The sequence below is a fragment of the Phacochoerus africanus genome, chromosome 2 (genome assembly GCF_016906955.1).
Source record: "Phacochoerus africanus isolate WHEZ1 chromosome 2, ROS_Pafr_v1, whole genome shotgun sequence".
Lineage (NCBI taxonomy): Eukaryota > Metazoa > Chordata > Mammalia > Artiodactyla > Suidae > Phacochoerus > Phacochoerus africanus.
The window spans coordinates 55,487,863-55,513,647 of NC_062545.1; the positions used below are offsets into that span (position 1 = coordinate 55,487,863).

The following is a 25,785-nucleotide window of genomic DNA, read 5'->3' on the forward strand; positions in this document are numbered from 1 at the left end:
TGAATAGCACTTCTCAAACTCCTCTGCTTATGTACACCTAATGCAAGAAGAGAGAACTAGCTCCCAGGAGGTTTAGGGTGGGTGGGAAGAGCAGGATCCAGAAGGCACCATCCACAGCACGAAGATTCTTTTTAAGACGTAATTTTTAAACACATTTTGATAGTCTGGCATTCCTCTGCAATGTATCTGTTTTTTATTTTGCAACTAAAATAACATTTCTGGAGTTCCCGTCGTGGCACAGTGGTTAACGAATCTGACTAGGAACCATGAGGTTGGGGGTTCAATCCCTGCCCTTGCTCAGTGGGTTAACGATCCAGCGTTGCCGTGAGCTGTGGTGTAGGGCGCAGACGCGGCTCGGATCCTGCGTTGCTGTGGCTCTGGCGTAGGCCGGCACCTACAGCTCCAATTGTTCCCCTAGCCTGGGAACCTCCATATGCCACAGGATCGGCCCAAGAAATGGCAAAAAGACAAAACAAAACAAAACAAAAACAAAAAACATTTCTGCAAATCTTCAAGCAAAATGGACCCTACAGAAAGGTGCATGTTTAATCCTGTGGCTCCAGAAACCCTCAAGCCCTTGAGCTTGAGAGTGTGGGTCCGAGCTGGAATGCACTTTCCTTTGCATGTTGACAAGGGCCTCCTTGACCGGTGTCCATTTGTCTCTGCAGCTCCAGCCCCCCACCCAGCTCCCTGCAGTCCAGGCACACTCAACTTCTTGTAATTCTGTGAACATCACACTGGTTCCCATCTCAGAACATTTACTACTATCTACCTACTTATCTTCTAGACTCCACTCCAGTATCATCTTTCCTGTGAAGCTCTCCATGACAAACCCCAGGAGACCAAGCAAACCATCCCTCCTTGAATGCTGCCAAAATCCGTACCTCTCCCATAGCATAATCTCACTAGATCTTTTTTAAAATTTTTTTCTTGATCACACTCACAGCATGTAAAAATTCCTGGGCCATTGATCAAACTCGCACCACATCTGTAACCAGAGCCACAGCAGTGATGACACCAGGTCCTAAACCAGCTGGGCCACCAGGGAACTCCAGTTTTTATTTTCTCTTGGAGTAGAGTTGCTTTACAATGTTGTGTTAGTTTCAGGTGTACAGCAAAGGGATGCAGTTATGCATATACATCTGTCCATCCTTTTCCCATGATCTCACCAGATCTTAATTCTTTGGTTTTGTCTCTCTTCCCCACTGGACTGTGGATTGCTTCAGGACAGCATCTGCGTCTTCTTCATCTTGACCTCCCCAGGACCAGCACCGTGCCTGGCACAGGGCCAGATGAATGAGAAACTAGCATGGCCAAGACATTTCACCCTAGTGCTCACTAGGTCTGATTCCTGAGAGAGGAAGGGGACACCATGGCAGTGTCCCCTTCCTCTCTCATTAGCCCCTGCATCCTCTCTGTTAAATAAGATGACGCCAGGTGGACAAGGGCGCTCCAGTCAAGGGCAGATCGCTAACTTACCCCTCCTGCTGAACCCTCCAACCATGATCTCTAGACCTGACACAGAGGAGATGCCCAGTGGATATCTGTTAAATGTTGAATGAACCGATGAGCAGCACTGAATTAAGCTGCAGTATTATTTCTCAATCTTGTCTTCCAGAGAATCCTGATACTAGACAGTAAATAAATGTATAATAAATAAACTAATGAATAAATTCAGTACTGTCTTTATGTGTATTTCAGTGTTTCTTTAAAAGTACAAACACTTAACTTTTCACCCTGATACCTGGTGAGTTTACCAACCTGTTAGGAATTGGTTTTTCATGCCGAAATGGAATCTTGACAAATTGGTGATGACTGAAAGCCTCTCTGTGACCAGTATGGTTTTTTTTTTTTTTTTTAATTTCAGGCTCCTTTAGGAGTGGCCTTGATCTCCACCATAGCTAATATAATTTAATGGGTAAAAATCATGCTCTATCTGTTTTTATATAAATGCTCATTAAGTGTGACTGTGAAGCATGGCACTGCTCTTAGACATTCAGACAGAGCTAAGTGAAAGTGCTCAGTCTTCTAGCCCAGTGAGGACTCAATGAATTCTTTAATCATCATTTTTTCATTCCCATTCAAACCTGGACATGGCATGTAAGATGATGTTAACTTTGCCTTAGCCACTATTTGGTTACAATCTGGCCGTCACAGACTAATAAGATGCATTTTATTTATTTATTTTGTCTGGCATAAGCCAAGTGAATAGAAACTTCAGGCTAGGGATGATTTTGGTTTTACCAAACCCTAGAGCGGTGTTCTTTTTTTTCAGATTGAAAACTTCCACCAATAATGAAAAAAAAAAATCTAACCAAACATCCCCCAGATCTGCATAATTATTTGTTTATAAATTCTGTACATGCATGGCCATACTAATGTATCTGTACTTTTATAAAACTCATCCAAATAGGTATCTAAAGGGGTGACATAAAAATGAATAGAAATAGAAGTTATATTTTCTGCCTTCACCCCAGTGGATTGTCTCATAACTAGCCCACTGGCTGAAGGACACACAGCTTGCTCCGGAAGGCTTGATGGGGACAAGATTCTCCAGTGTTGGGTCACTGAGTACATGGGGGCCCAGCTCAACCACTGGCTCACTCCCTTCCATTAATCCTACAAAAAGTAACTGGCTTGAAACTTTTCAGAAAAAAAAAATTAGAATTCCATGATAGAAAGATGATTTAAAAGACTTTATTTCCAGCAGAACCAGCTTTATGGTCATGCTAAATGCTGCATTTCGTTCCAAATGAAAAGAGCGAGACTGCCGATTATATTGTAGGATAAAGAGAAAAGCAATAAAGCTGCAGCACATTCTTAAAGCGTGTAAAAGATGGTATGGTAAAGAAAAGCGAGGGTTTTATCTCCCAAAGCCATAGACACTGAACAAATTAATTTTTCATTTTGAGAAATCAGCAGTCATCAACAAGGCCCTCTGCAAAATATTTAAGATTTGTGATAATAACAAGTACTGCAGTGGCATTCGGTGTGGTTCTCCACTCTGGCATTTCCCATTACTGTGGCCTAAACAGGAAGGAAAACAAAGATAGACGATAGATAGATACAGATAGATAGGCAGACAAAATTGAAAACTGTTAAATAAAATTGTCTCTAGCCAGCTGAAAAATAGATGCTTGCTGTATTTGCACATTCTTCTTTTCAGCTGATAGTTTCACCCTGGAAGGTTAGGTTTGCCCTGTGGAAGTATTTTTTATACTCTCTCCCAACCTCCCCCTCATCACCTCCATTCTAAATAAATAAATAAATGCATTCCTCTTCATCCTAAATAAATCCAGCCTGTACCCACAAGGTTGGTGACTCTCTTGCTCAAAGCGGACAAATGCAGCTCTTCCCTCTACAAATGCCCAATAAAGAATGGGCCAGCCGACACCTCTGGCATTAACCCTGGTGGATGTGCTCTGGGGACATTTCTTTGGATGAACTGCTAGAAAGTTTCTGGGGTCCTTTAAGGTCTCACCTTGGTAAATGCTTTGGCCACACAGCATGTGGCTTCCGAGGTGATGTTCTTTGGAACCAACATTGTCTTCTTGGACCTCGCTGGAGTTGGGTACGCTCTGGAGAAGCAGCAGCCCATGCACTGATAGATTGGGGCACCCAGCTTGGAGAAGTACTTGTTTTCCTTTAGCTTGCATTCTGGGCAGCCTGTCTCACACACACACACACACACACACACACACACACACACACACACAAGGCAAAGATTACAATAATCCAGAAATAACTTTTAAAAAAACTATGGATTTTTCCTTATTATGAGATGGTAAATATTCTTTTTTTCTCTACTAGGTATGAAAGGAAATTAATAAATAAATACTTTTGACTATATGTTCATCTTCATACACAGTATCTGTTTGTACTGACTACAGTTATTTTCATAGGAAAACAATTTTTGCAGATATGCATAGGATGTCTCAACAGCAGTAGTTTCTCTTTCTTCAAGCATGACTTCTCAATCCCAATGTCTATAGGGAATGCAAAATTTGACAGATGAAAACACCCTGCTCATCTGAAAGAAGAATTTTACCCAGAGGCAAAAATATTCTCCCCTTTAGACTCTTCTATTGTTCCATACCTCTCCCCCGCCCCCAGAGAAACTCCAAATACTGACAGAGGAAAAAATGTCAGAATTAAGAAAACTTGGTGAGTGTAAACAGCCTGACATTAGATGGGGCATTTGCACTTGGGAATGGTGGTTAAAATATTACCACTTGTCTAGAGGAAAAACATCACCAATAGTGGCTCTCAGGTTCACACAGTGGTTGGAATTATATCAGCTACTATATGAGATTTTTCAGAAAATACAGCAAAACAAATTTACTGCATGAAATGGTTTTGTTTCCTCATTTGTTAACTGATATGAAAATTCATCTACAAAGGCAATGTTAAAATCCTCCCAGATCGTCTGGGAGAAATGTAAAAAAAAAAGCAAACAAAAGAACAAAACCAAACAAAATGAGCTAAACTGAATAAGGAGCATTTTTTTGCTTGTAAAACTCAAATAAAGAATAATCAGGAATCTATTTCAGATGAAAACGTACAAGCTGCTATTTAAATGGACATGTAAGATCATTTTCACTGTACAATTTTGGAACCTAATTTAATTTTATGTTCACAATCTGAAAGTGCCTAGATGTATATCCAACAGCAAAGATTTATCACATCTGAAAAGGAGGTGGAAATGTAATTAATGGAGCTATTGATGTACATCTAGAAATGTGTGCTTTTCTTATTACTGCAAACCCAAGTGTAGTCACACACCCTGCATTGTAAACTCTCCATCAGGAAAGGAATGGAGAATTTGCAGAAACACAGACAATATGGCCAGGATGACAGCTGCATATTTTCTGTAGTAATCCATGGCTCTTCTGCAAAACAGACATGGGGGGGAAAAGTTACTATAAAATTGGCTTACCATTTATAATGACAACAAGTAGCTTTATTATCATTACTATTAAGTCCTCAGATTCTTAACCCTCTGCTTACAGCTCCCAACACACTCTAAAGCCATGTATAAAAAAGCAATTTCCCTTTAGGAAAGAGGTAAAGAAGTGAATCTTCCAATTTCTCACATCAATCAATAGAATCAAGCTTAATGATAACAATAAATTCTCTTTTTTTAATTTTAACATCCCAGTAAAAAGCTTTAATGTCCTTATTTATAAAACATGAAACTTTAACTAGATACTAAGAATATCTAGATGGATGGCTAGATCAAGCTTATGTATGATATATAAAATATACAAGCATTTGAGCCCATCCCTTCCTTCCCCACATTCCTACGTGGGAGAACAGAAGGAAAGGATGATGTCTCTCCTGCTTTTTATTCAGTGGTGGTAGGTGAGCTGTAAGACTAATTATCAACAAAGTAAATGTTCACCAGTAATTCGGCAGGAGGGGACAGCAGAGAGTATTAAAGAATCCCTAAATGCTGACTGATTTATACCTGGAGATACAGCTTTACCTAAGCATTCTGAGGGCATGAGATCAGGCTATCCAAGGTCAGCTGAGTGATTGACCATATCCAGGCATTGACCTCACTGCATCTGAGAACTGGATTGTTTCCCTACATGTCCAGAAAAATCTTTCTTTATTTTCGTCTTTTTTTTCTTTTTTCTTTTTTGTCGATTCTTGGGCCGCTCCCACGACATATGGAGGTTCCCAGGCTAGGGGTCGAATTGGAGCTGTAGCCGCCAACCTACACCAGAGCCACAGCAACGCGGGATCCGAGCCGCGTCTGCGACCTACACCACAGCTCTTGGCAACGCCAGATCCCTAACGCACTGAGCAAGGGCAGGGATCGAACCCGCAACCTCATGGTTCCTAATCCGATTCGTTAACCACTGCGCCACGACGGGAATGCCAGAAAAATCTTATGTAAGATAAAATGGGCAGGTTTTTAATCCTCATTTTTTAAGCAATAGTGTTATAAACTGCTTATGTTCAAACAATGAAAGGTAAGAGAGACAAAGAATCATTTACCAGTAAAAAGAACTTTCAAAGAATAAACACCAATTTTACAGAATCACTTTCAGAAAATAGAAGAGGAAGGAGAATTCCCAGCTCGGTTGACAGGACCAGGATTACCCCGACACAAAAGCCAGGCAAATTTCACAACAAAAAAAGAAAATATAGCATTGCCGTGAGCTGTGGTGTAGGTCGCAAACACAGCTGAATCTGACATTGCTATGGTGTAGGGCGGTAGCTGTAGCTCTGATGCTACCCCTAGCCTTGGAACTTCTACATGCTGCAGATGTGGCAGAGAGAGAGGGAGAGGGAGAGGGAGAGGGAGAGAGGCAAAGAAAACTGATATAGCTCATGAAATTAGATGCAAAAAATCTTAAACAATAGAGAATTGACTATTCCACAGAACCAACTGGGAATAATTCACAGTATGCAAGGCTGGTTCAATATTTGAAAATTGTTTAATGTATACCACCATATCAAAAGAATAAAGAAAAAATCATTTGATTATATCGATAGACACGAGAAAGCATTTTGACAATATCCAATACTCTTTTATAATAAAAACTCTCAGCAAACAGAACAAAAGAGTTTTTTCAACTTGTTAAGGAGCATTTACAAAAACCTACAGATAACATCATCCTTCATGGTGAAAAACCAAATGTTTCCACTTAAGATCAAGAATGTGGCAAGGATGTCCACTCTCTCCACTGTTATTCAATATAGTGCTGCACATTCTAGCTAGGACAGTATGGTAAGAGAAAAAGAATTAAGGCACACAAATTGAAAAGGAAAAAAATAAAACTATCCCTATATAGAGATGACTTGATCATCTACATTAAAAAAAAAAAAAAGGGAACCTACCAAAAAAAGTCCTGGAACCAATTAGTGAGCTCATCAAGATTGCATGACAAGAACAACACACAAAAATCAACCACATTTCTATATACTAAAAACAATAATATGGAAACACAATACCATTTAGAATCATTCCAAGGAAAATAAAATACTTAAGTATAAATCTAACAAAATATGGACAGAACTTGTGTGTGGAAAATTATAAAATACTGATTAAATGAAGAAAAGAAGACTTAAATAAAGAGACATGTCGTATTCATGAATTGGAAGACAATAGTAGAGATCTTAATTCTTTCTAAATTGATCTCTTTGTTTAATGAAATGCCTATCAAAATCCTAGCACTGCTTTTGTAAACATAGAGAATTTTGCGACTATTGAATTGCAAAGGATCTAGAATAGCCAAAACAATTCTAGAAACAAAGTGGAAGGAATGTTATATAAGATATAACATGCCCAGTATTATATCTTATTATGTAACTACAGTGATCAAAACAGCATGGTATTGGCAGAGGGATAGCTACATAGACCAAGGGAACGGCATAGAGAACCAGAAATTAGATCTGCACAAATATGCCCAGCTTGCTTTTGAAAAAGATGCCACAGAAATTTAAGAAAGAAGTTCAACTTTTTCAACAATGGCTGCTATAGCAATAGGACATTAAAAGGCAAAACAAATACAAAAACAGAACACACATATAAACAAATACCTAAATGCAAACCTCATACCTTACATGAAAATTAATTCAAAATGGAGCATAAATCATAAAATGCAAAACTATAAGATTTTTAGGAAAAAAAATAGGAAGGGGGCTGGAACTAGGTTAAGAGCTTTTAGAATTGACAGTAAAATCCATAAAAGGAAAAAATGACAAATTGGACCTCATCCAAATAATGAATGGGTTAATAAATGTTTTTAAATTTTTCCGATATAATTTCTAAATCAGTAACTTGATATATATAAATTTATTTTAAAAAGTTATTAGAGGAATTCCCGTCGTGGCGCAGTGGTTAACGAATCCGACTAGGAACCATGAGGTTGCGGGTTCGGTCCCTGCCCTTGCTCAGTGGGTTGACGATCCGGCGTTGCCGTGAGCTGTGGTGTAGGTTGCAGACGCGGCTCGGATCCCGCGTTGCTGTGGCTCTGGCGTAGGCCGGTGGCTACAGCTCCGATTGGACCCCTAGCCTGGGAACCTCCATATGCCGAGGGAGCGACCCAAGAAATAGCAACAACAACAACAACAAGAAAAAAGACAAAAGACAAAAAAAAAATTAGAGCACTTCAATTATTTTTAAGATCATAAACAAGTTCTAAGACACAAAAGTTTTAAGAACCATTTCTAATTTGATTTACAAAGCCACAATGAAAATTAAATTGAACCAGAATTGAAACTGGTTTCCTCTTTAAACTAGATCATTTTGTTGTTGTTGTCTTTTTCTCCTTTTAGGGCCGAAACTGCAGCATGTGGAGGTGCCCAGGCTAGGGGTCTAATCGGAGCTGTAGCTGTCAGCCTAGGCCGGAGCCACAGCAACGCCAGATCCAAGCTGTGTCTGCCACCTACACCACAGCTTACCTCAATGCTGGATCCTTAACCCACCGAGCAAGGCCAGGGATCGAACCCGAAACCTCATGGTTCCTAGTCGGATTCGTTTTCGCTGCACCATGTTGGGAACTCCCTAGAATCATTTTTGTGCTTTAATATTTCAACTCATGGAGTTCCCATTGTGGCTCAGCAATAACAAACCTGACTGGTTTCCGTGAGGATACGGGTTCAATCCTTGGCCTCACCCAGTGGGTTAAAGTATCCAGCATTGCTGTGAACTGCAGTGTAGGTCCCAGAGGCAGCTCAGATCCCGAGTTGCTGTGGCTGTGTTGTAGGCCAGCAGCTACAGCTGCGATTTGACCTCTAGCCTGGGAACTTCCATATGCCATGGGTGCGGCCCTAAAAAGACAAAAAAAAAAAAAAAGAAAAAAATTGAGCTCATGTATTATGAAAATTCAGCATTATGCAATGAATAATTATGTCAGAATTAATTCAGAGAGAAACATTTGTAACAAGATCGCAGAAAGCGAGAGCACAAAGTGATGCACATTTTAAGATTTGCTTTATGATACAGTGAAGAGAAGATTGAAAAAGCAGAACCAAAGTCACCATGGCCTTAGTTTTCAATAACAGAAGGAGGTTTGTCTTTATTTTTAAAAGAGATGAGATTAACCAAACAGAAAGGTATTAACCCTCAAATTCTAGGTGTTTTTGAAAACATTTTAATAAATGTTTTCATCAACCTAATCATCTTTAGGTCTTTCTGTTTTGGAATTTGGAAGAAAAACATTAAGATCCAGGGCAGGAGCAGTAATTACGTTCAGCTGGGATTTAGGCTATTTTGCAAAACATGCTCAATCTAAATCAGATGTACTAATCTCAGCCTCTTGGTATCCTGAGTGAGTACAGTGCAGGCATCACAGGCTCTGTGCATACAATCCCAGAGAGCATCTCCAGCGCCCACTCAACATGCCCTCACCTTCTGTCACCTGCCCCATCAAAATAACATGAAGCCAAAAAAATGGGTGTGTATAAAGCCTTTTTTTCTAAACTTGACCTATAAAGCCTTTCTCCCCCTTCTCAGTCCATCCACCTCAGAATCTTTTAAAGAGGTGCCCAGCCACCAGCTTCATTGTGAAGGTTTCATCAAACCCCAAAGCCAGAATAAATAGCTCTCCACTGCATAACTTGCTTATCATTTTTAGATGAAGTTCCACAGTCTGTTCTGAAATCTAGCCAGTAAGGCACATTGTCTTTCCATCCATGTAAAGCTTCCTAAGGGTCGAAACTGTGCCTCTCTAATCCAACATCACTCTAGCACAAGGCTATGCACAGAGCAGATGGGGTTATGTTGCAATGAGACTTGAGAGCAGTAATAATATCAATCAAAAGTTGCTTATGCAGAGCAGTCAGTCACACTGAGGAACAAGAGAGCTTCTGAGTGACAACTCGGAATAAGTGTTTAATAGAAAAAAATATTTTCAGATAATAAATCCGTTAGAGACAACATAGTCTCGCCCAGATATAGAATGTATCTGGCTAATACATGAACGTCTAAATGTTAAATATGCCATAGGTAGGAGCCATGTTCTGCTAAGATATGAGTCATAGGGAGTCAAAAGAGAACCTTAATAAAAAGCATATATAGGAGTTCCCTGGTGGTAGAGTGGGTTAAGGATTGGCATTGTCACTGCTGTGGGTTGCTGCTGTGGCACAGGTTCAACCCCTGGCCCAAGAACTTTTGCATGCTGCAGGTGTGGAAAATACATACATATATTTTATATATATATATATATATGAGCTTCAGAGTTTTAGCTCTTAGTTTATATCTAACTACATATGCAGGTTGATTTCAGTTCTTAATATGACTCTGAGGAAAAGATAACATTCTTAAAAGTATAAAAGATATTAATACCATAACTATTATATTTTTATTGAAGTATAGTTGATGTATAATGTTATAATTTACTATTAATATTCAACATGTTTGCATAATATTATTTATTGTGATTATATATAATTACTGTATTAAGTGATTTATAGGATAGGTAAATTCCAGTGCACCACACACACACATAAATATAGACACATATATATATAGACACACCAAGAACCACACATGTACACCAACCCCATTCATCAGATGGGGTACAAAGATAGACACACCTGGCAAACTCATACTACAGAAGGAATTTATTTTATTTTGGGACATGTGGAAGTTCCTGGGCCAGGGATCAAAAAACCATGCCACAACAGCAACCAAGCTGCAGGAGTGACAATGCTGGATCCTTAACCCACCGGGCCACAGAGGAACTCTTCTATAGGGAATTTAGACTGAGAGATCTTTTGTGGCCATTTTGGAAACTACACCTGCCAGGAGTTCCCGTCATGGTTTAGCAGAAATGAATCTGACTAGCCTCCATGAGGATGCAGGTTCGATCCCTGGCTCAGTGGGTTAAGGATCCAGCGTTGCCGTGAGCGGTGCTATCAGGTTGCAGACATGGCTCGGATCTGGCATTGTTGTGGCTGTGGTGTAGGCCTGCATCTGTAGCTCCAAACCGACCCCTAGCCTGGGAACCTCCATATGCCATGGGTGTGGTCCTAAAAAGCAAAAAAAAAAAAAAGTACACCTGCCAAAGCAGTGAAAAGTTAGGGGCAATGAACAATAAAAGGGCTTCTCTTTGCAGCTTTTCTGCTCTGTTTTTCCCACAGGAAAAAAGTGTTTATAAAGTAAGGTGCCAGGATTGAGAAATCTAGTATCGTAGCCTGTCTACCCCTATTACTGAAAGACTTCAAAGGAAATTAAATATAGATATTTATAGATATATATCAATATACATTTAAATATCTATAAAAATATAAAGGGGATATGGATGTATGGTTGTATGTACATGCATGTATGCACACACGTGTATGTGTACATATATGTATATAAAAGATTGCTCCAAAATGACAAGCATTTTGTGCAATGTGACATCCTGCCCTTCTCTTATCTGCAAAGATGCTGTCTTTGCGCCCCCACTGCCAGGGAGTGAGGTTTTCGGTTTTTCTAATGGTGGCTCTAGATAGGGTGACTCATCCACATGCTCCACACCAGGAAGTCCAACTGACTCATGGCCCACTTTTGAGATGACTGGCCAGGAGCAGAGGCATAATTCTTTGTTAACAAAACAGATTAAATCTAACTGATTTCTAGAGCATTAACCTAAGGTTTCACCTAATTAGCCCCACCTAGCCCAGCTAACTACTAAGAAAAAAAGTAGTCTGCTTTGGTGAATGATTACTCATGAAAGAGACACTTAAAAGCAAAGCCTTTAATCCCTGGCACACTGCCTGGCATGAGATAGTTATTTAAGAATTGTTTATTAAACTGAGGAGAAGCCTTTCAGGTTTAGCATCTTGCCTGGTCCAGCAAAGATAGCCATAGTCCTGCCTTGATGAAAGATTTGAAGGTGGAGAGTAGCAAAGGTAAGTGGAATGTCCAGAACCCTTCATCTCATCAACTCCCATGGAGTCAGTCCCCAGTCAGGCTCCCCTGTACTTCCCACCAAGGGACCTCCTCTGTCTCCTGGTGGACAAATCTAAAGAGTCAGGGATCAGAGTTCCCATTGTGGCTCAGCAGAAATGACTCTGTCTAACATCCATGAGGACGCAGGTTCAATCCCTGGCCTCACTTAGTGGATTAAGGATCTGGCGTTACTGTGAGCTGTGGTGTAGGTTGCAGATTAGGCTCGGATCCCAAGTTGCTGTGGCTGTGGTATCATAGCAGCTACAGTTCTGATTGGACCCTAACCTGGGAACCCTCATGTGCAGCGGGTGCGGCCCTAAAAAGATAAAAAAATAAAAGAAAAGAAAAGAAAAGAAAAAGAAAAAAAATTAAAAGTCAGGGGTCAGTGATCAAGAAACTCAGTTTGGAGTAGCCTTGGCTACTAGTTTTGTTCTTCACGTGGTCTAGTTGCAGTAAATGGGTTTTTACCCTATTCTTGTAACATATCCTGAGCCCTAGGTCCAACAGTGAAGGTTGTCTGTGATCCCATGCTCCAGCCCAACCTCAGTCATCCTCCAGTGTCCCAGTTCTTCCAAGCAGACGTTCAAACATTGCTCCGAGGCACTCAAGTGACCTTGAGACCTATTAACGTATTCACTGATCATGTACTCCGAAGTCTGTGACAAAGGATGGCTGGGAGTTTAGAAGGATGGAGGAAGAGAAACTGCTTAGCACTCCCATGATCTGTCTCAAATGCCTTAACCCATATTCTGACAGAGGTAATTCATGCTTTCTCTATTTTATGAAAATATACATTTTGGATAATTTGACAGTTCAACATTGTGAAGTGCAAAATTTAAGGTCCAAATCAGACATTTGAAAGATTTTTAGACCCTGCTATGTGACAGGCACTGCGCCAAGGATGGGTGAGACAAATAGGAATAAGTTTCCTGCTCTCTGACCCAGATACAAAGGCAAACAACTATGAGTTAAAGCAATGAATGCTGTCATAAAAGTATTTGTAGACATTGAAACATTTGATAGGCTGGGGACAGGAGAATGGAGGGAGGAAAAACTAATGAGGGTAAAGAATACATTATGGGGGGAAAAAGCATGACAGTCATAAATATATATTTTACAGTTTTGACACTTGTACAGTAACTTCACGTATTCAATAGTCCTCGTAATTTCCTCAGCCTAATCACAGAGATTGCAAATAGCCTATCCACAAAGTACCTCAGTATCCAGAGGAAATAAGTGAGATCACAGGGTCCAGCCACAGTATTTGGGATGGGATTTCTGTCTATCAATTACTTCACAGTGTTTTGCAGCTTCACCAAACTTTAAAAGGGAGCCAACTTGTTTTCCAAATGAAATGGAGTGAAAAACAGGGTCTCAAAGACAAGAGATATATAAAGCACAGCTTGTACAGCTATGCTTTGAAAAAAAAAAAAAAAAAACCCACAGAGGTTTCCATAAAAAAGAACAGGAAAAAAAATGACCTTTAAATATTTATTTAAAAGAGAGAGAGAGGGAGCAGGCAGTATTTAGCAGGAAATTTAAGTGCTCATAGGATTATAAAAATTTCAGTTTCTTTATGAGTATTCTTATAACAATCATATTTTGAGAAGTTTCTTAACTGACTAAATTTAAGGGGCTTATAATTAGATGTACACTTTCTACTTTGTTATTTAAAGGTGCTTTATAATGTTAACATAATTATGTAATTAAAATCTTAGTTCTTCCATTACCCTTCTGGATTTTCTAGCAAATCAGCATTTTTAAAATTGTCTGCATACTAAATGAGCAATAAATTGTGATAGCACAAATTCTATGTACCATAAAATATTGTTGATATTTATAGTTTACAAATACTTGATTTTTAAAATTAACATTAATGTAGTAACAAATGCAATCAGGAACAAAAAACACTGAACAGTGTCAATTTAGCATACAGATAAGTAGATGTCCAAAGGCCAGAAAAGTTTTATAGGGAGAATTATTATAAAAACATAAGAATCTTACTTGTGGAAGTTCCCACTGTGGCTCAGTGGGTTATGAACCTAGTATGATCTAGTATCCATGAGGATTCACGTTCAATCCCTGACCTTGCTCAGTGGATTAAGGATCAGCATTACCCTGAGCTGCGGTGTAGGTCACAGGCATGGCTTGGATCCTGAGTTGCTGTGGCTGTGGCATAGGCCAGCAGCTGCAGCGCCAACTCGACCCCTAGCCTGGGAATTTCCACATACCACAAGTGTGGCCCTAAAAAGCCAAAAAAAAAAAAAAATCAAAGAATCTTTCTTGTAACTTTTAAAATTAGTGCATTGTATTTTGTTGTGTTTATCTGGGCTATTTTCAAGCAATCTTTTGTCACAAGTATCATTCCCATTTAAAGGCACTACATTGTAGAAACATATTAATTCACCTTAAAGTCTCTCTACAATAGGAGAGACAGGGCAAGATTGTGGATTTCACAATTCCTGACACCCTATTTACATTTTTTTGTGTGATAAAAACAGCAGAATTGCAAAGAAAAGCCTTTATTGTTCACGATCCCTAAGTTTTCTCTGCTATAGTAGATGTAAGTTTTCTCTTCCCAAAGACTGCCACAAAAATGTCCTGTCTCAATTCCCTCTGCGGTATGACCTTGCCACTCCCACATTAAAAAGTAAGGTGACTGTCTTTGTATCCCATTGATATTTATGGGTCCTATGACTACTTACACCAATAAAATGAGTAGGAACAACCCTGAACCCATTGTGGGTACATCCCTGCACTGATTGGGCAGTTTCAAGTTTTTAGCTGTGTACAAAGTGCTACTACTCTGAGACACCACATGATAAGAAGGCTAAGTTACATGCAGAAGCCATGAGAATGAGATGCTACATGGAGAGAGAGAAAGAGGCCAGGAAGTAATGAATGAAGAAGCCATCTGGATAACCAGCCCAGTCGAGCCTTCAGATAGTATCTGGGGCTGGAGTCATCTGAACACTCAGTGTCACCTTCTTCAGAACAGTGTTATGAAAGCCATTTCATTTGGATAAAAAAGGCATTTTACACCCAATCAAGTTATGAGGACTAGTGTTTGATGGCAGAAATAGGAAAAAGGGGACGAGCATTGGCTTTCATATCCATTCCTTTGTTTGATTCTCTTTACACCTCCATGGGGAAAACATTATTAAGACACAAATTTCATAGATTAGAAAACTACACTTTAGGAGTTCCCTGGTGGCTGAGTGGGTTAAGTCTCTGGTATTAGTCACTGCTGTGGCTCTGGTCACTGCAGTAGTGTTAGTTTGATCCCTGGCCCAGGAACTTCCACATGCCGGGAGCGTGGCAAAAAAATAATAAAGAAAACTATACTTGAAAGCAGTAAAAGGACTTGCCAAAGTCACCTGGAAAGCGGTCTGATCCTAAGACAGTGCCCTTTCACCTATGTGCTACCTCCATAGCCTAGAAGCACATGGTTAATCCATTTCTTCCTTTAGGGCATTGATTCAATTATGGATTGTGCTGTTACTGTTGTCTCTTCAAATTTAATTCATAACATTGCCCTTAATTCCACTCCCACTCCAGCCGAAGTGCTCTCTCTCCCTCTCTCACTTCCCTCCCTCTCAGACCCCTGCACATGAAGGATGCTAAAGCATTTCTGTGTAATCTCTGTGTTTGATCAATCAAGAAATGACTGGGTTATTTTCTGAAAAATTATAATGGGTAATGCTGAAATGTTACACATCAAAACCAGAATTTGCAGGAATAATATGCTGAAAGCAATCTACTCTAGCAATGTACTCCATTTTGCAATCTATCAAATGGGAGTTTGGTGCTATAGGTCATGCTGTTCCCAATGGAAATATCAACTGGTTCCTGTACACTTTCTCTTTGTGAAAGCAGATTATCTTGATATATTTTTGAACAAAATGCACACTTTACCTTCCAATTTTACTATTTCTGTTTGCCTGCTCTTACTTTGAGTTATCATGTAAATTTGAGAAACGTACAATGAAGCTGAGAATCTCTTCTGGAACATGGTCAACTGCTTTTCTAACATTCTTCACATGTCACCCTTTTCAGCAAGAAATGGTGAGAAATATGACTCAAAATTCCAACAATGCTATTACTGCAAACAAAAAAAAGTAAAGAAAAAAAGAAAAAAAAAGAAACTAAAACCAAAACCAAAAGTTGAAATGAAAAAAAAACCAAAACACATAAACTTTTCATAAATGGTGGTTGTTCTTATCTTTTTAAAATAATTCAAGGATTTTCCTTGTGGCATACCAGGTTGAGGATCCAGCATTATCACTGCAGGGGCTGGGACAGCTGCTGTGGTGTGGGTATGATCCCTGGCTCCAGAACTTTTATACGCCGCAGGCTCAGCCAAAAAAATTAATTAATTAAATTAAATAATTCTAGGTTATAACAAAGTATTACAATCAATTCGGGTTAGCTATATATATTTTTGACCATGCCCACACCTGCAGCATGTGGAATCTCCTGGACCAGGAATCAAAGCCTCGCCCCAGCAGTGACACCACCAGATCCTTAACCTCTATGCTTAGGTGACCAATACTTTGAATAATTGAATTAGTGTTAAGTCAAGTATTTATTTTAAAAAACATGTTCAGGAGTTCCCGTCGTGGCGCAGTGGTTAACGAATCCGACTAGGAACCATGAGGTTGCGGGTTTGGTCCCTGCCCTTGCTCAGTGGGTTAACGATCCGGCGTTGCCGTGAGCTGTGGTGTAGGTTGCAGACGCGGCTCGGATCCCGCGTTGCTGTGGCTCTGGCGTAGGCCGGTGGCTACAGCTCCGATTCGACCCCTAGCCTGGGAACCTCCATATGCCGCGGGAGCGGCCCAAGAAATAGCAACAACAACAACAACAACAATAGACAAAAAAAAAAAAAAAAACATGTTCAGAAACTTAAAAATATTCCTGTTATAATATGAAATATCTTCTTTTTGATTGGGCAGAGGATCATAGAGGTTAGGAAACAAAAGTTTCTATGAAAGTGAAATGTAGCTTCTGTATTCCTGAGAGACCTACATAGTGTCAGCCCATAATTCTTGCATGTACCCAACTCCTGTTCTTTTTTTGTTTTGTTTTTTTAGTGTCGCACCCAAGGCATATGGAAATTCCCAGGCTTGGGGTCGAATCAAAGCTGCAGCAGTGGGCCTACACCACAGCCACAGCAATGCAGGATCCGAGCCCTGTCTGTGACTTACATCACAGTTCAGGGCAGCACTGTCAGATCATTAACCCACTAAGCGAGGCCAGGGATGGAACCCTCATTCTCACAGATACTAGTTAGATTTGTTTCTCACTGCTCCACGACCAGAATTCCCCCCAAATCCTGTTCTTCAACACTAATAACAAGGGACAAACAGCACTTTCCTTAAATGAAAAATGATCCATTCAGTATGATACTGTTATAAAACTTAACAAAAACACCACATATTATCAGATGCTTACACTTGAAATAAAAGCACAAGCACTTAAATGGGAAAAACACATAGCAATTTTGGAAAAGTGGTTACCTCTAAGAAAAAGGAAGAAAAAAAAGATGAGCAATGGGGCTTTAGCTATAGTGGTAACATATTTCTTAAAAAAGAGATTAGGAGTTCCCGTCGTGGCGCGGTGGTTAACAAATCCGACTAGGAACCATGAGGTTTCGGGTTCGGTCCCTGCCCTTGCTCAGTGGGTTAACCGATCCGGCATTGCCGTGAGCTGTGGTGTAGGTCTCAGACGCGGCTTGGATCCTGCGTTACTGTGGCTCTGGCATAGGCCAGAAGCTGCAGCTCCAATTGGACCCCTAGCCTGGAAACCTCCATATGCCACGGGAGCGACCTAAGAAATAGGCAAAAAGACAAAAAAAAAGAGAGAGAGAGATTAATTGTAAACACAGTAAAATATTAAACATCACTTTTATCTTGGTTATATTATTATCTGTACTTTTCTAAATGTTTGAAAGGGTTTGTAATTGAATATTTTTTAAATGTACTCCCTCCTTGTGTTTTCTTTTTTAAATTGAAATCTAGTTGACTTACAATGTTGTGTTAATTTCTGCTGTATTGCAGAGTGATTCAGTTATACATATATATATGATTCTTTTTTATGTGCTTTTTCATTATGGTTTAGTATAAAGTATTGAAAATAGTTCCTTGTGCTATACAATAGGACCCTGTTGTTTATCCATCCTTTATATAATAGTTTGCATCTGCTAATCCCAACCACCTATTCATCTTCTCCCCACCCCACCCCACTCCTGCCCCTTGGCAACTACTGATTGAAAGAGCACTTTCATTTTCTAGTCTCTATTTCCCAACCAGATGCCATTCCAAGTAGCCCTGATATAAGTAAGGTTAGCAAGTGTTTCTAGAAACTCACATCAGAACAAACCAATTTGACTTAGCCAATGGTTTAGAATTGCAAAGTCCATCAGTAATAGTGAGAAAGAGTACCAACTCATATTTTTGTAACATTTATGAAGCAGAAAAAGAAATGACACTGTTCAAAAGATTTTAGTATTAAAATTTAAGACTATTCAAGAGCATCTACTCAAAAGAATTAAAAGCTATGATCCTTCAGCTGAGCAGATGAGCTGCTTTACCACTGTCCAGCTTGAAGATATAGTTATTCATCATTTAAAACCTGATGACAGGGTTTCCCCTGTGGCTCAGCAGGTTAAGGATCCTGCATTGTCACTGCAGCAACTCAGGTCACTGCTGTGGTGAGGGTTTCATCCCCAGCCCAGGAACTTTCACATCCCAATGGAGCGGTGGAAGGCAAGATAAAGAAAAAAGCAAAAGAGAGAGTAGAGAGTGAGGAGAGATTTGTGAGAGGACTGAGATGTACCGATTTTTGAATTTCGATTGGTCTTTGGGATGGAGCGTACGTTGTTACTCCTTAGAGGCAGGAGGTTTGGGATTGATGAAGTACGTTGCGTGTGTCCTGACTTCAGGGAGACTGACTAGCAGACGACCTGATGGTCGGACGCGGTCGAGGAGATCGCTCGATGCGTGGATCGAGAACGCGTAGAGGTAGCTAGAGACGACGAGGATTGATGGAAAAGAATAGATAAGCACGAAAGAAGAAAGATTCAAGAAAGAAGCCACGAAAAAGACAATGAGCGAGGAGAGTTTGCCGTAGAGCTCTGAGACTGCGGGTGCTTCTGTCAGAGGGAGAGATGCATTGACTGGGGCACGTTAGCTTGTTCGAGTGGTCAACTTCTGTATGACAGTTTGAGAGGACGACTTGAGACGAGGAGTAATGGAGCTGAACGGGAGAAAGATAAGATTATATAAGTATATAAAACGAACAATTGAAAAGACATTCAGAAAAAGAATAAACGAAAATAGTAAAGATAAGAGCAACTGTGGATTTAACAAAGCTACTTTTCTCTCGTTTTTCCTCCCAGTTCGATTTCTGGCCTGTTCTTCTTATTTCTCTCCTTGAAAACCAGGGAATGATGAACTGGGTACTCAAGAAGTGTCCCGCGCCTGAGCGTAGTTAGTGAAAAGGTACGATCACAGAAATGAATCTTAAGAAAAGAAATCGAACACATATACAGAATAGTACTTTAATTTGATACTTATTACTAGACATATAGAAACTTAAGAACCGGAAGATAAGAAGAACGAAAGGAAAATAGAGATATTCCGTTATATCCTGAGGATATCTTATCTCCTCCTCACCCCGACTACATTCTCCCAATATATACCTACCGAAACCCAACTTGAAGACCATACAAGTACGGATAATTCCCAAACATTCCAAGATATAAACTAAAAAAAATAGAAAGACCAAAAAAAAACTCATAACAATAGATCGAGAAACTATCACACAAAAAACAATAGAACATAACATATAAAAACTAAATGAAAAAAAATTAAGCTCAGTCATAAGTGGAAATATTGAAAAAATAATACTAAATCACTCAAAGGCGAAAACAAACAAAATAACTGTACAATCAAAAATATACCAACAAAATAGAAGAAATAAAAAAAAAAACATTATTAAAAAAAATAAAGCAAGGAGCATAAAAAAAAACCAAAAAAAAAAAGAACAAACAAAAATCAATAAACAAAAAAAAAAAAGAACAAAAAGAAAAGAAAGAAAGGAAAGAAGAAAGACAAGAAGACAGACAGAAAGAAAATAGAAAGAAAGAAGAAGATAAGAAAGAATAGAAAAGAAAGAAAGAAAGAAAAGAAAGAAAGAGAAAGAAAGAGAGAAAAATAGAAGATAAGAACCCACAAGCAAAAGAAAGAAGAAAGAAAAGGAAAGAAAGAAAAGAGAAGGAAAGAAAGAAAGAAAGAAAGAAAGAAAAGAAATCAGCAACTTACATAATGTCTATTCCCCCTCTGCCTGATCCCTGGTAGCCACTCAAAGAATGTCTTTCAAATGACATCCACTGTGTCTTGAGGGAAAATATTAGATACTGACAGGCCCTCACACATCTCTGGAGGAGACAGTTGGTTTCTGGCTTCGTTAGATAACATCTTAGCCTGTGATCACAGACCAGATTTTTGCAGACTTCCTCCCAGTTCAATGGTAAATGCAGAAAAGAGAATGTGTAAATGACTGCCTCTATTTTTACTAAGGTTTATGCACAAAAAGCTCCCCTATATTCTCAAATATGTTACTCCTCAGTTATGACCCCCCCAAATTATTTCATTCATATTACCTTCCTCTGGATTTTTTGCAGGATGTGTTCAAGGGCAGTTGATTGTGGACCTGAAGAGGGATATTAGCTTGTCTTGCGATTTCTCAGTAACTGCTGGTAATAAAGTCCTTGTCTGTCTTTTATACCAGCAGAGTAATAAAAACTGCCTGTTCCTATCTGCATCTAAATCTAGGGATCAACAGTAAATTCCATCCAATGATTGAATGGTACTTTGTGTAATTACCATGACATCAATTTGATCTTATCTTGTTTCAATTCTTAGATCATTTTTTGTTTTGAACCATTTTCAGGTGGTGTTGACCTCAAGGTCAGCCTATGAAACAAGAGCACACTGTTATTTTCTACATAATTTTATCAAGACTTACACATAACATCCTGAAAGTTGACACTTTCCTATAAACAAGATCCTACAAGTATCACATTTAATTAGCTAAGTACCTAATGTTTACTTAAAATAAGAGCTGTAAATTTCAGATAGTAGATATAGAGTATTTCTAGGCTTATAACATTGTTCCGGTAGAAAACAAAAATTAAACACACCTATTAGACTTTTCTAAAATTACGTGTGCATCTGGATTTAATAAGGATGCATGGAGAGGAATGAGGCCACGCTGAAAAGGACTGACTGGCTCTCAATATTCGTGCCTTCCCCCTCCCCCTCATTTCACTTGTGTAAAGCTCAGTTTCTTCCTAAACAAAAAATACATATATTTTGGCTTGCCAGCTGTGGAGCACTTAGCTCTAATGTTCCTAGTACGCTGTCTTCCTAAAACCTACTGAGTGCCTCAGGCTACAGCTGTGGCTACTTTTTATCTTGCTTTTAGGATTGCGATCCGAGAATGTTTCCTGTCTCCATCTCCTCTGCTCATTGCCATTTCTGTAGGAACTGGCTTTAACACAAACTACCAAATACCTCCCCAGGGGAGAGTTTACAACAACTCTGTAATACAAAAACGACGCTTCGTTAATGTAAAGAAATTGGCCAAAGAAATCAAAGTTGTTCTGTGATTTATTATCTGTGATAAGTTGATTTCTTTCCATTCCTAACACTTTTTTGGATTTCCATTATCTTCTTCCATAGTTTCTCCCAGTGTCTACTCTATCCATTCACCTTCCCCTGATATGAATTAGTATCATCATTATTCATGAATTCCTATCATTTAAATCTCAAAGGATTGGCAGTATATTTTCAAAGTAGCAGGCTTATTTTGAAAATCTGGAGCCTTTATAGTTTCAGGGAAAGGAAACCTTTCAAGTCTTACAGAAAAATTTTTTTCCCTTCCTCCTTTTCATTCATTCAGGCCTTTATCTCCATTTGTGTCTTCTTTCAACCCTTCTTTTTTATCTGACTAATTAAGTAGAAATTATGTTTCTTTTGTGCTCTTATTATTTTTATTTGGTTTATGATTTAGTAATGGGTCCCATTTTATTTCACATGTTTCTAGGTAAGAATGAGGAATATTAGGGAACACATACGAGCATTTTTTAAGCCTCATATCTTTTTTCTTTTTTTTTGAAGTATAGTTGACTTACAATGTTGTGTTACTTTCTGCTGTACAGCCAAGTGATTCAGTTATACATATACATATATATATTCTTTTTTATATTCTTTTCCATTATGACTGATCTCAGGATATTGAAGCGTTCCCTGTGCTGTACAGATACAGTACAACATTTTTGTTTTTCCCTTCCATATGCAATAGCCTTCATCTCCTAAACTCCCAGTCCATCCCTCTCCCACCCTCCACTGCAACCACAAATCTGTTCTCTTTGTCTGTGAGTCCGTTTCTGTTTTGTAGACATATTCATTTGTGTCATATTTCGATTCCACATGTAAGTGATATCGTATGGTATTTATCTTTCTCTTTCTGACTTAACTTCATTTAGTATGATAATCTCTAGCTGTGAACATTTTTATAGTGTTTTTAAAGTTTACAGTTTTTTTAACATCACATGGCAAAATAAATAAGTTATACAAACACAAAAGAGTTGTCCAAACAACCCCCTTCCAGGAGTGCCTTGGTGGTCTAGTAGTTAAGGATTTGGCATTGTCACTGCTGTGGCCAGGGTTCGATCCCTGGCCTGGAAACTTCCACATGCGTGGACATGGGCAATGGCCAAAAATAGGAAAAAACAAAAACCAAAAACAATCCCATATGCGACCTCTCCCCCTCCCCAGACCCCCAATTTATCTACTCAGTAGCGCTGTTTCCAGTTCCTTATATACGTTTTTACACATATTCCATGTATTCATAAGGAAATTACACATAACTCCCCATCCCTGTCCAAATTCTCCTTAAAATGATGAACAGAATACCAGATTGGGGGAAACTCTGCATTTGTGCTCAGAGTTTAGAGAATTGTTTTTCTGTTAATGTAGTATAAATTACACTTCTCTATACTTTCTAAAATGAACATATATTGCTTTTAATTATAATTGGGGAAATTAATTTTTAGGTAACTGGAGGAATATAAGTTTTAATTATAACTGGGTAAAGTACTACTAATAAAAGCACATTTTTAAGTGTATTTTATGCTGCTTTCATGTGTTATTGCTGGGACCACCCCATGCCTGAGAGCTTTATTCCTACCTCCCCCCTCCCCTTTGGATAACTGGTAGTGCTGATGGGTGAGAGATCCAGATAACCCATTTATTGTTACCTCCTAAGCACTGAAATTGGGAGGGCCCATTACCAAGAAGGTAGACTGGTTAAAGACCCTGGGATTGTTACCCCAAAACTGGGTTTGCCTCTGGCTGGATGTTGAGCCAGTCAATACAACCAAGTCAAAGAGGAAGAGAAGGAAGGACTTATTACTTGCAGCAAGGAAGGAGAACATCACGGATCTTTCCCAAAGCAGTGTCTCCCTGAACAGCAAAATGAGGATGATTTCAGCATCCTCAGTACACCCATATTCATGAAGGGGGTTGAGCAGAGGAGGGGACAAAGGCCGACAGCATCCAAGCTTTCGTTGATTGAAGTCAAGAAGGTCATTGTCATCATTCCATCCTCCACCAGGCTGAGGGCCTTACTTCCTGCAAAACCCAGAGATACATTATTACGTCTATTATATATCTCTCTTGAGGAGAAACTTTACCCACTTTATCACAGCCCTCTTGTTTGACTGCCTTTTCTATGTTCCTGCATTCTTTGGTTCTCTTAAGAGCATTAATTACTAAGACCTGTTCAAGGGCAAGCATCATGGCCAGACTTAGATCTCAAAATGGCTTAGGCCAAAATGGCTTCTCTTATGTCAAGAAAGCCTTTCCTGGTTCTCTTTCTCCAGGGACTGGCTACCCTATCTGCTTACAGGATGACAAGGCAAATAGCCACCCTTACTAGGCAAAGTCTTGAAAGCCTGTCCTGGTCTAGAGAGGGTGTCAGGAACATCTTGGCACAGCACTATGACACAGTGAAGTACATGCAGGCTATGCTAAATGCGTGGAGTTTTCCTAATGACGTTCTCTCACTTAGGCACTGAATTTTTTTTTTCAAATAACCACCTTTGTAAATGTTTCATATGCTTAGTTGATTTGTTTTATAAAACATCATTTGATATTTCTGATAGCAAACTATGATTATCACAAACATGACATAATCAGAAGAACAGCTGAGGCAGGTAAAATTCTTGCTTTTCCAAGTGGCTTTTTCTTTAGTAATTCCAAAGATACAATTTTAAATTTTCAAGCTATACAAGAGTATGCACAATAAAAAATTGTTTTCCTCCTACCTCCAAATCTTCACTCCCATCCCCAAAGGTATCCGTCCTTAACAATTTCTTAATGTTTACAGAAATTTTCTATGTACATAAACACATTTTCTGGAGTTTTGCTTACACATAGTTTAATGCCCTGCCTTCCTTATTTTAAAAATCTAACAGCAGAGAGTTTCCACTGTGGCTCAGTGGAAATGAACCCAACTAGTATCCATGAAGATGCGGGTTTGATCCCTAGACTTGCTCAATGGGTTAAGGATCTGGTGTGATCTGTGCTGTGGGTCACAGAGGTGGCTCGGATCCCAAGTTGCTCTAGCTGTGGCTGTGTCATAGGCTGTCAGCTGCAGCTCCAATTCGACCCCTAGCCTGGGAAATTCCATATGCCACAGGTGCAGCCCTATAAAGGCAAACAAACAAACAAACGAAAATCTAACACTGTATCTTGGTGGACTTGCCATATCCCAATATGCAGATCTAATCATATTTTTAAATAGTACAAAGTATTAGGAATCTTTAATTTCTTAACCAGCCCTTTACTAAAGGCTAGTTATTTGAATTATTTCCAGGTTTTTTACTCTTACAAGCAGTGCTATAATTATCATTCCTGTTTTGGTGGCAAGTGCAATTACAGCTCTAGGACATATTTTTAGAAGAGGAATTGCTGGAACAAAGAATATGATTATTTTACACTTGTATAGATATTGCTCACGTGCTCTCCTCTACCCCTCCAAGCTGATGATGTTTGAAATGTGTTAATTTTCATGAAATAAGTGAAAAAGAGTATCTTATTTTTATTTCCATTTATATAATCTTGGCCTCAGATACAGCCAAAAAGAAAATTTCTCAAATTGTTACTTTTTTTTTGACCACATCCTGGGCATGCAGAGTTTCCCAAGCCAGTGATTGAACCCATGTCACAAGTGTAACTAGAACCATAGCAGTGACAATACCAGATCTTTAACCCACTGAGCCCGGAGGGAACTCCTCTCAAGTTTTTAATTTTATCTTTTTTTTTTTTAACAGCCATACCTGCAGTATATGGAAGTTCCCAGGATAGTGGCTGAATAGGAGCTGCAGCTGCCAGCCTACACCACAGCCACAGCAACACCAGATCTGAGCCACATCTGCAAACTATACTGCAGCTTGTGGCAACATGGGATTCTTAACCCACTGAGTAAGGCCAAGGATTGAACCCACATCCTCACAGACAATATCAGGTCCTTAACCCCATGAGTCACAAGAGGAATTCCTCTCATTTTAAGCTTAACTTTGACTCTTTTATATTTTTACCTTAGCTAATCAAATATGCCTTTTTTGTTGTTGTTGTTGTTGTTGTTGTTGCTATTTCTTGTTTCTTGGGCCGCTCCCTCAGCATACGGAGGTTCCCAGGCTAGGGGTCGAATCGGAGCTGTAGCCACCGGTCTACGCCAGAGCCACAGCAACGCGGGATCCGAGCCGCGTCTGCAACCTAGACCACAGCTCACGGCAACGCCGGATCGTTAACCCACTGAGAAAG

At 39.3% G+C, this 25,785-nt stretch overlaps 1 protein-coding gene across 2 annotated transcripts; it reads right to left on the bottom strand.

Moving 5' to 3' along the window:
* Positions 1–2,681: 2,681 nt before the first annotated feature.
* Positions 2,682–20,674, bottom strand: CGA (glycoprotein hormones, alpha polypeptide). Of its 2 annotated transcripts, none has more exons than XM_047769350.1 (4): positions 20,556–20,674; positions 4,783–4,889; positions 3,482–3,666; positions 2,682–3,027 (listed from the first exon to the last, which is right to left on the bottom strand). In XM_047769350.1, the coding sequence occupies exons 2-4, from the start codon at positions 4,880–4,882 to the stop codon at positions 2,950–2,952; spliced, it is 363 nt and encodes a 120-aa protein (XP_047625306.1). In that variant the 5' UTR covers positions 4,883–4,889; positions 20,556–20,674; the 3' UTR covers positions 2,682–2,949. The 2 variants fall into 2 exon arrangements, with proteins under 2 accessions (XP_047625306.1, XP_047625305.1); XM_047769349.1 differs by lacking the exon at positions 20,556–20,674 and adding an exon at positions 20,215–20,412.
* Positions 20,675–25,785: the final 5,111 nt, after the last annotated feature.

Coding starts and splice junctions, on each gene's coding strand:
- CGA (XM_047769349.1), bottom strand. CDS start 20,279: ATGTCATTTGAAAGACATTCTTTGAGTGGCTACCAGGGATCAGGCAGA. Junction 4,890..20,214: donor AGAGGGGGAATAGACATTAT/GTAAGTTGCTGA, acceptor TCTGTTTTGCAG/AAGAGCCATGGATTACTACA. Junction 3,667..4,782: donor TGGAGAGTTTACAATGCAGG/GTGTGTGACTAC, acceptor TGTGTGAGACAG/GCTGCCCAGAATGCAAGCTA.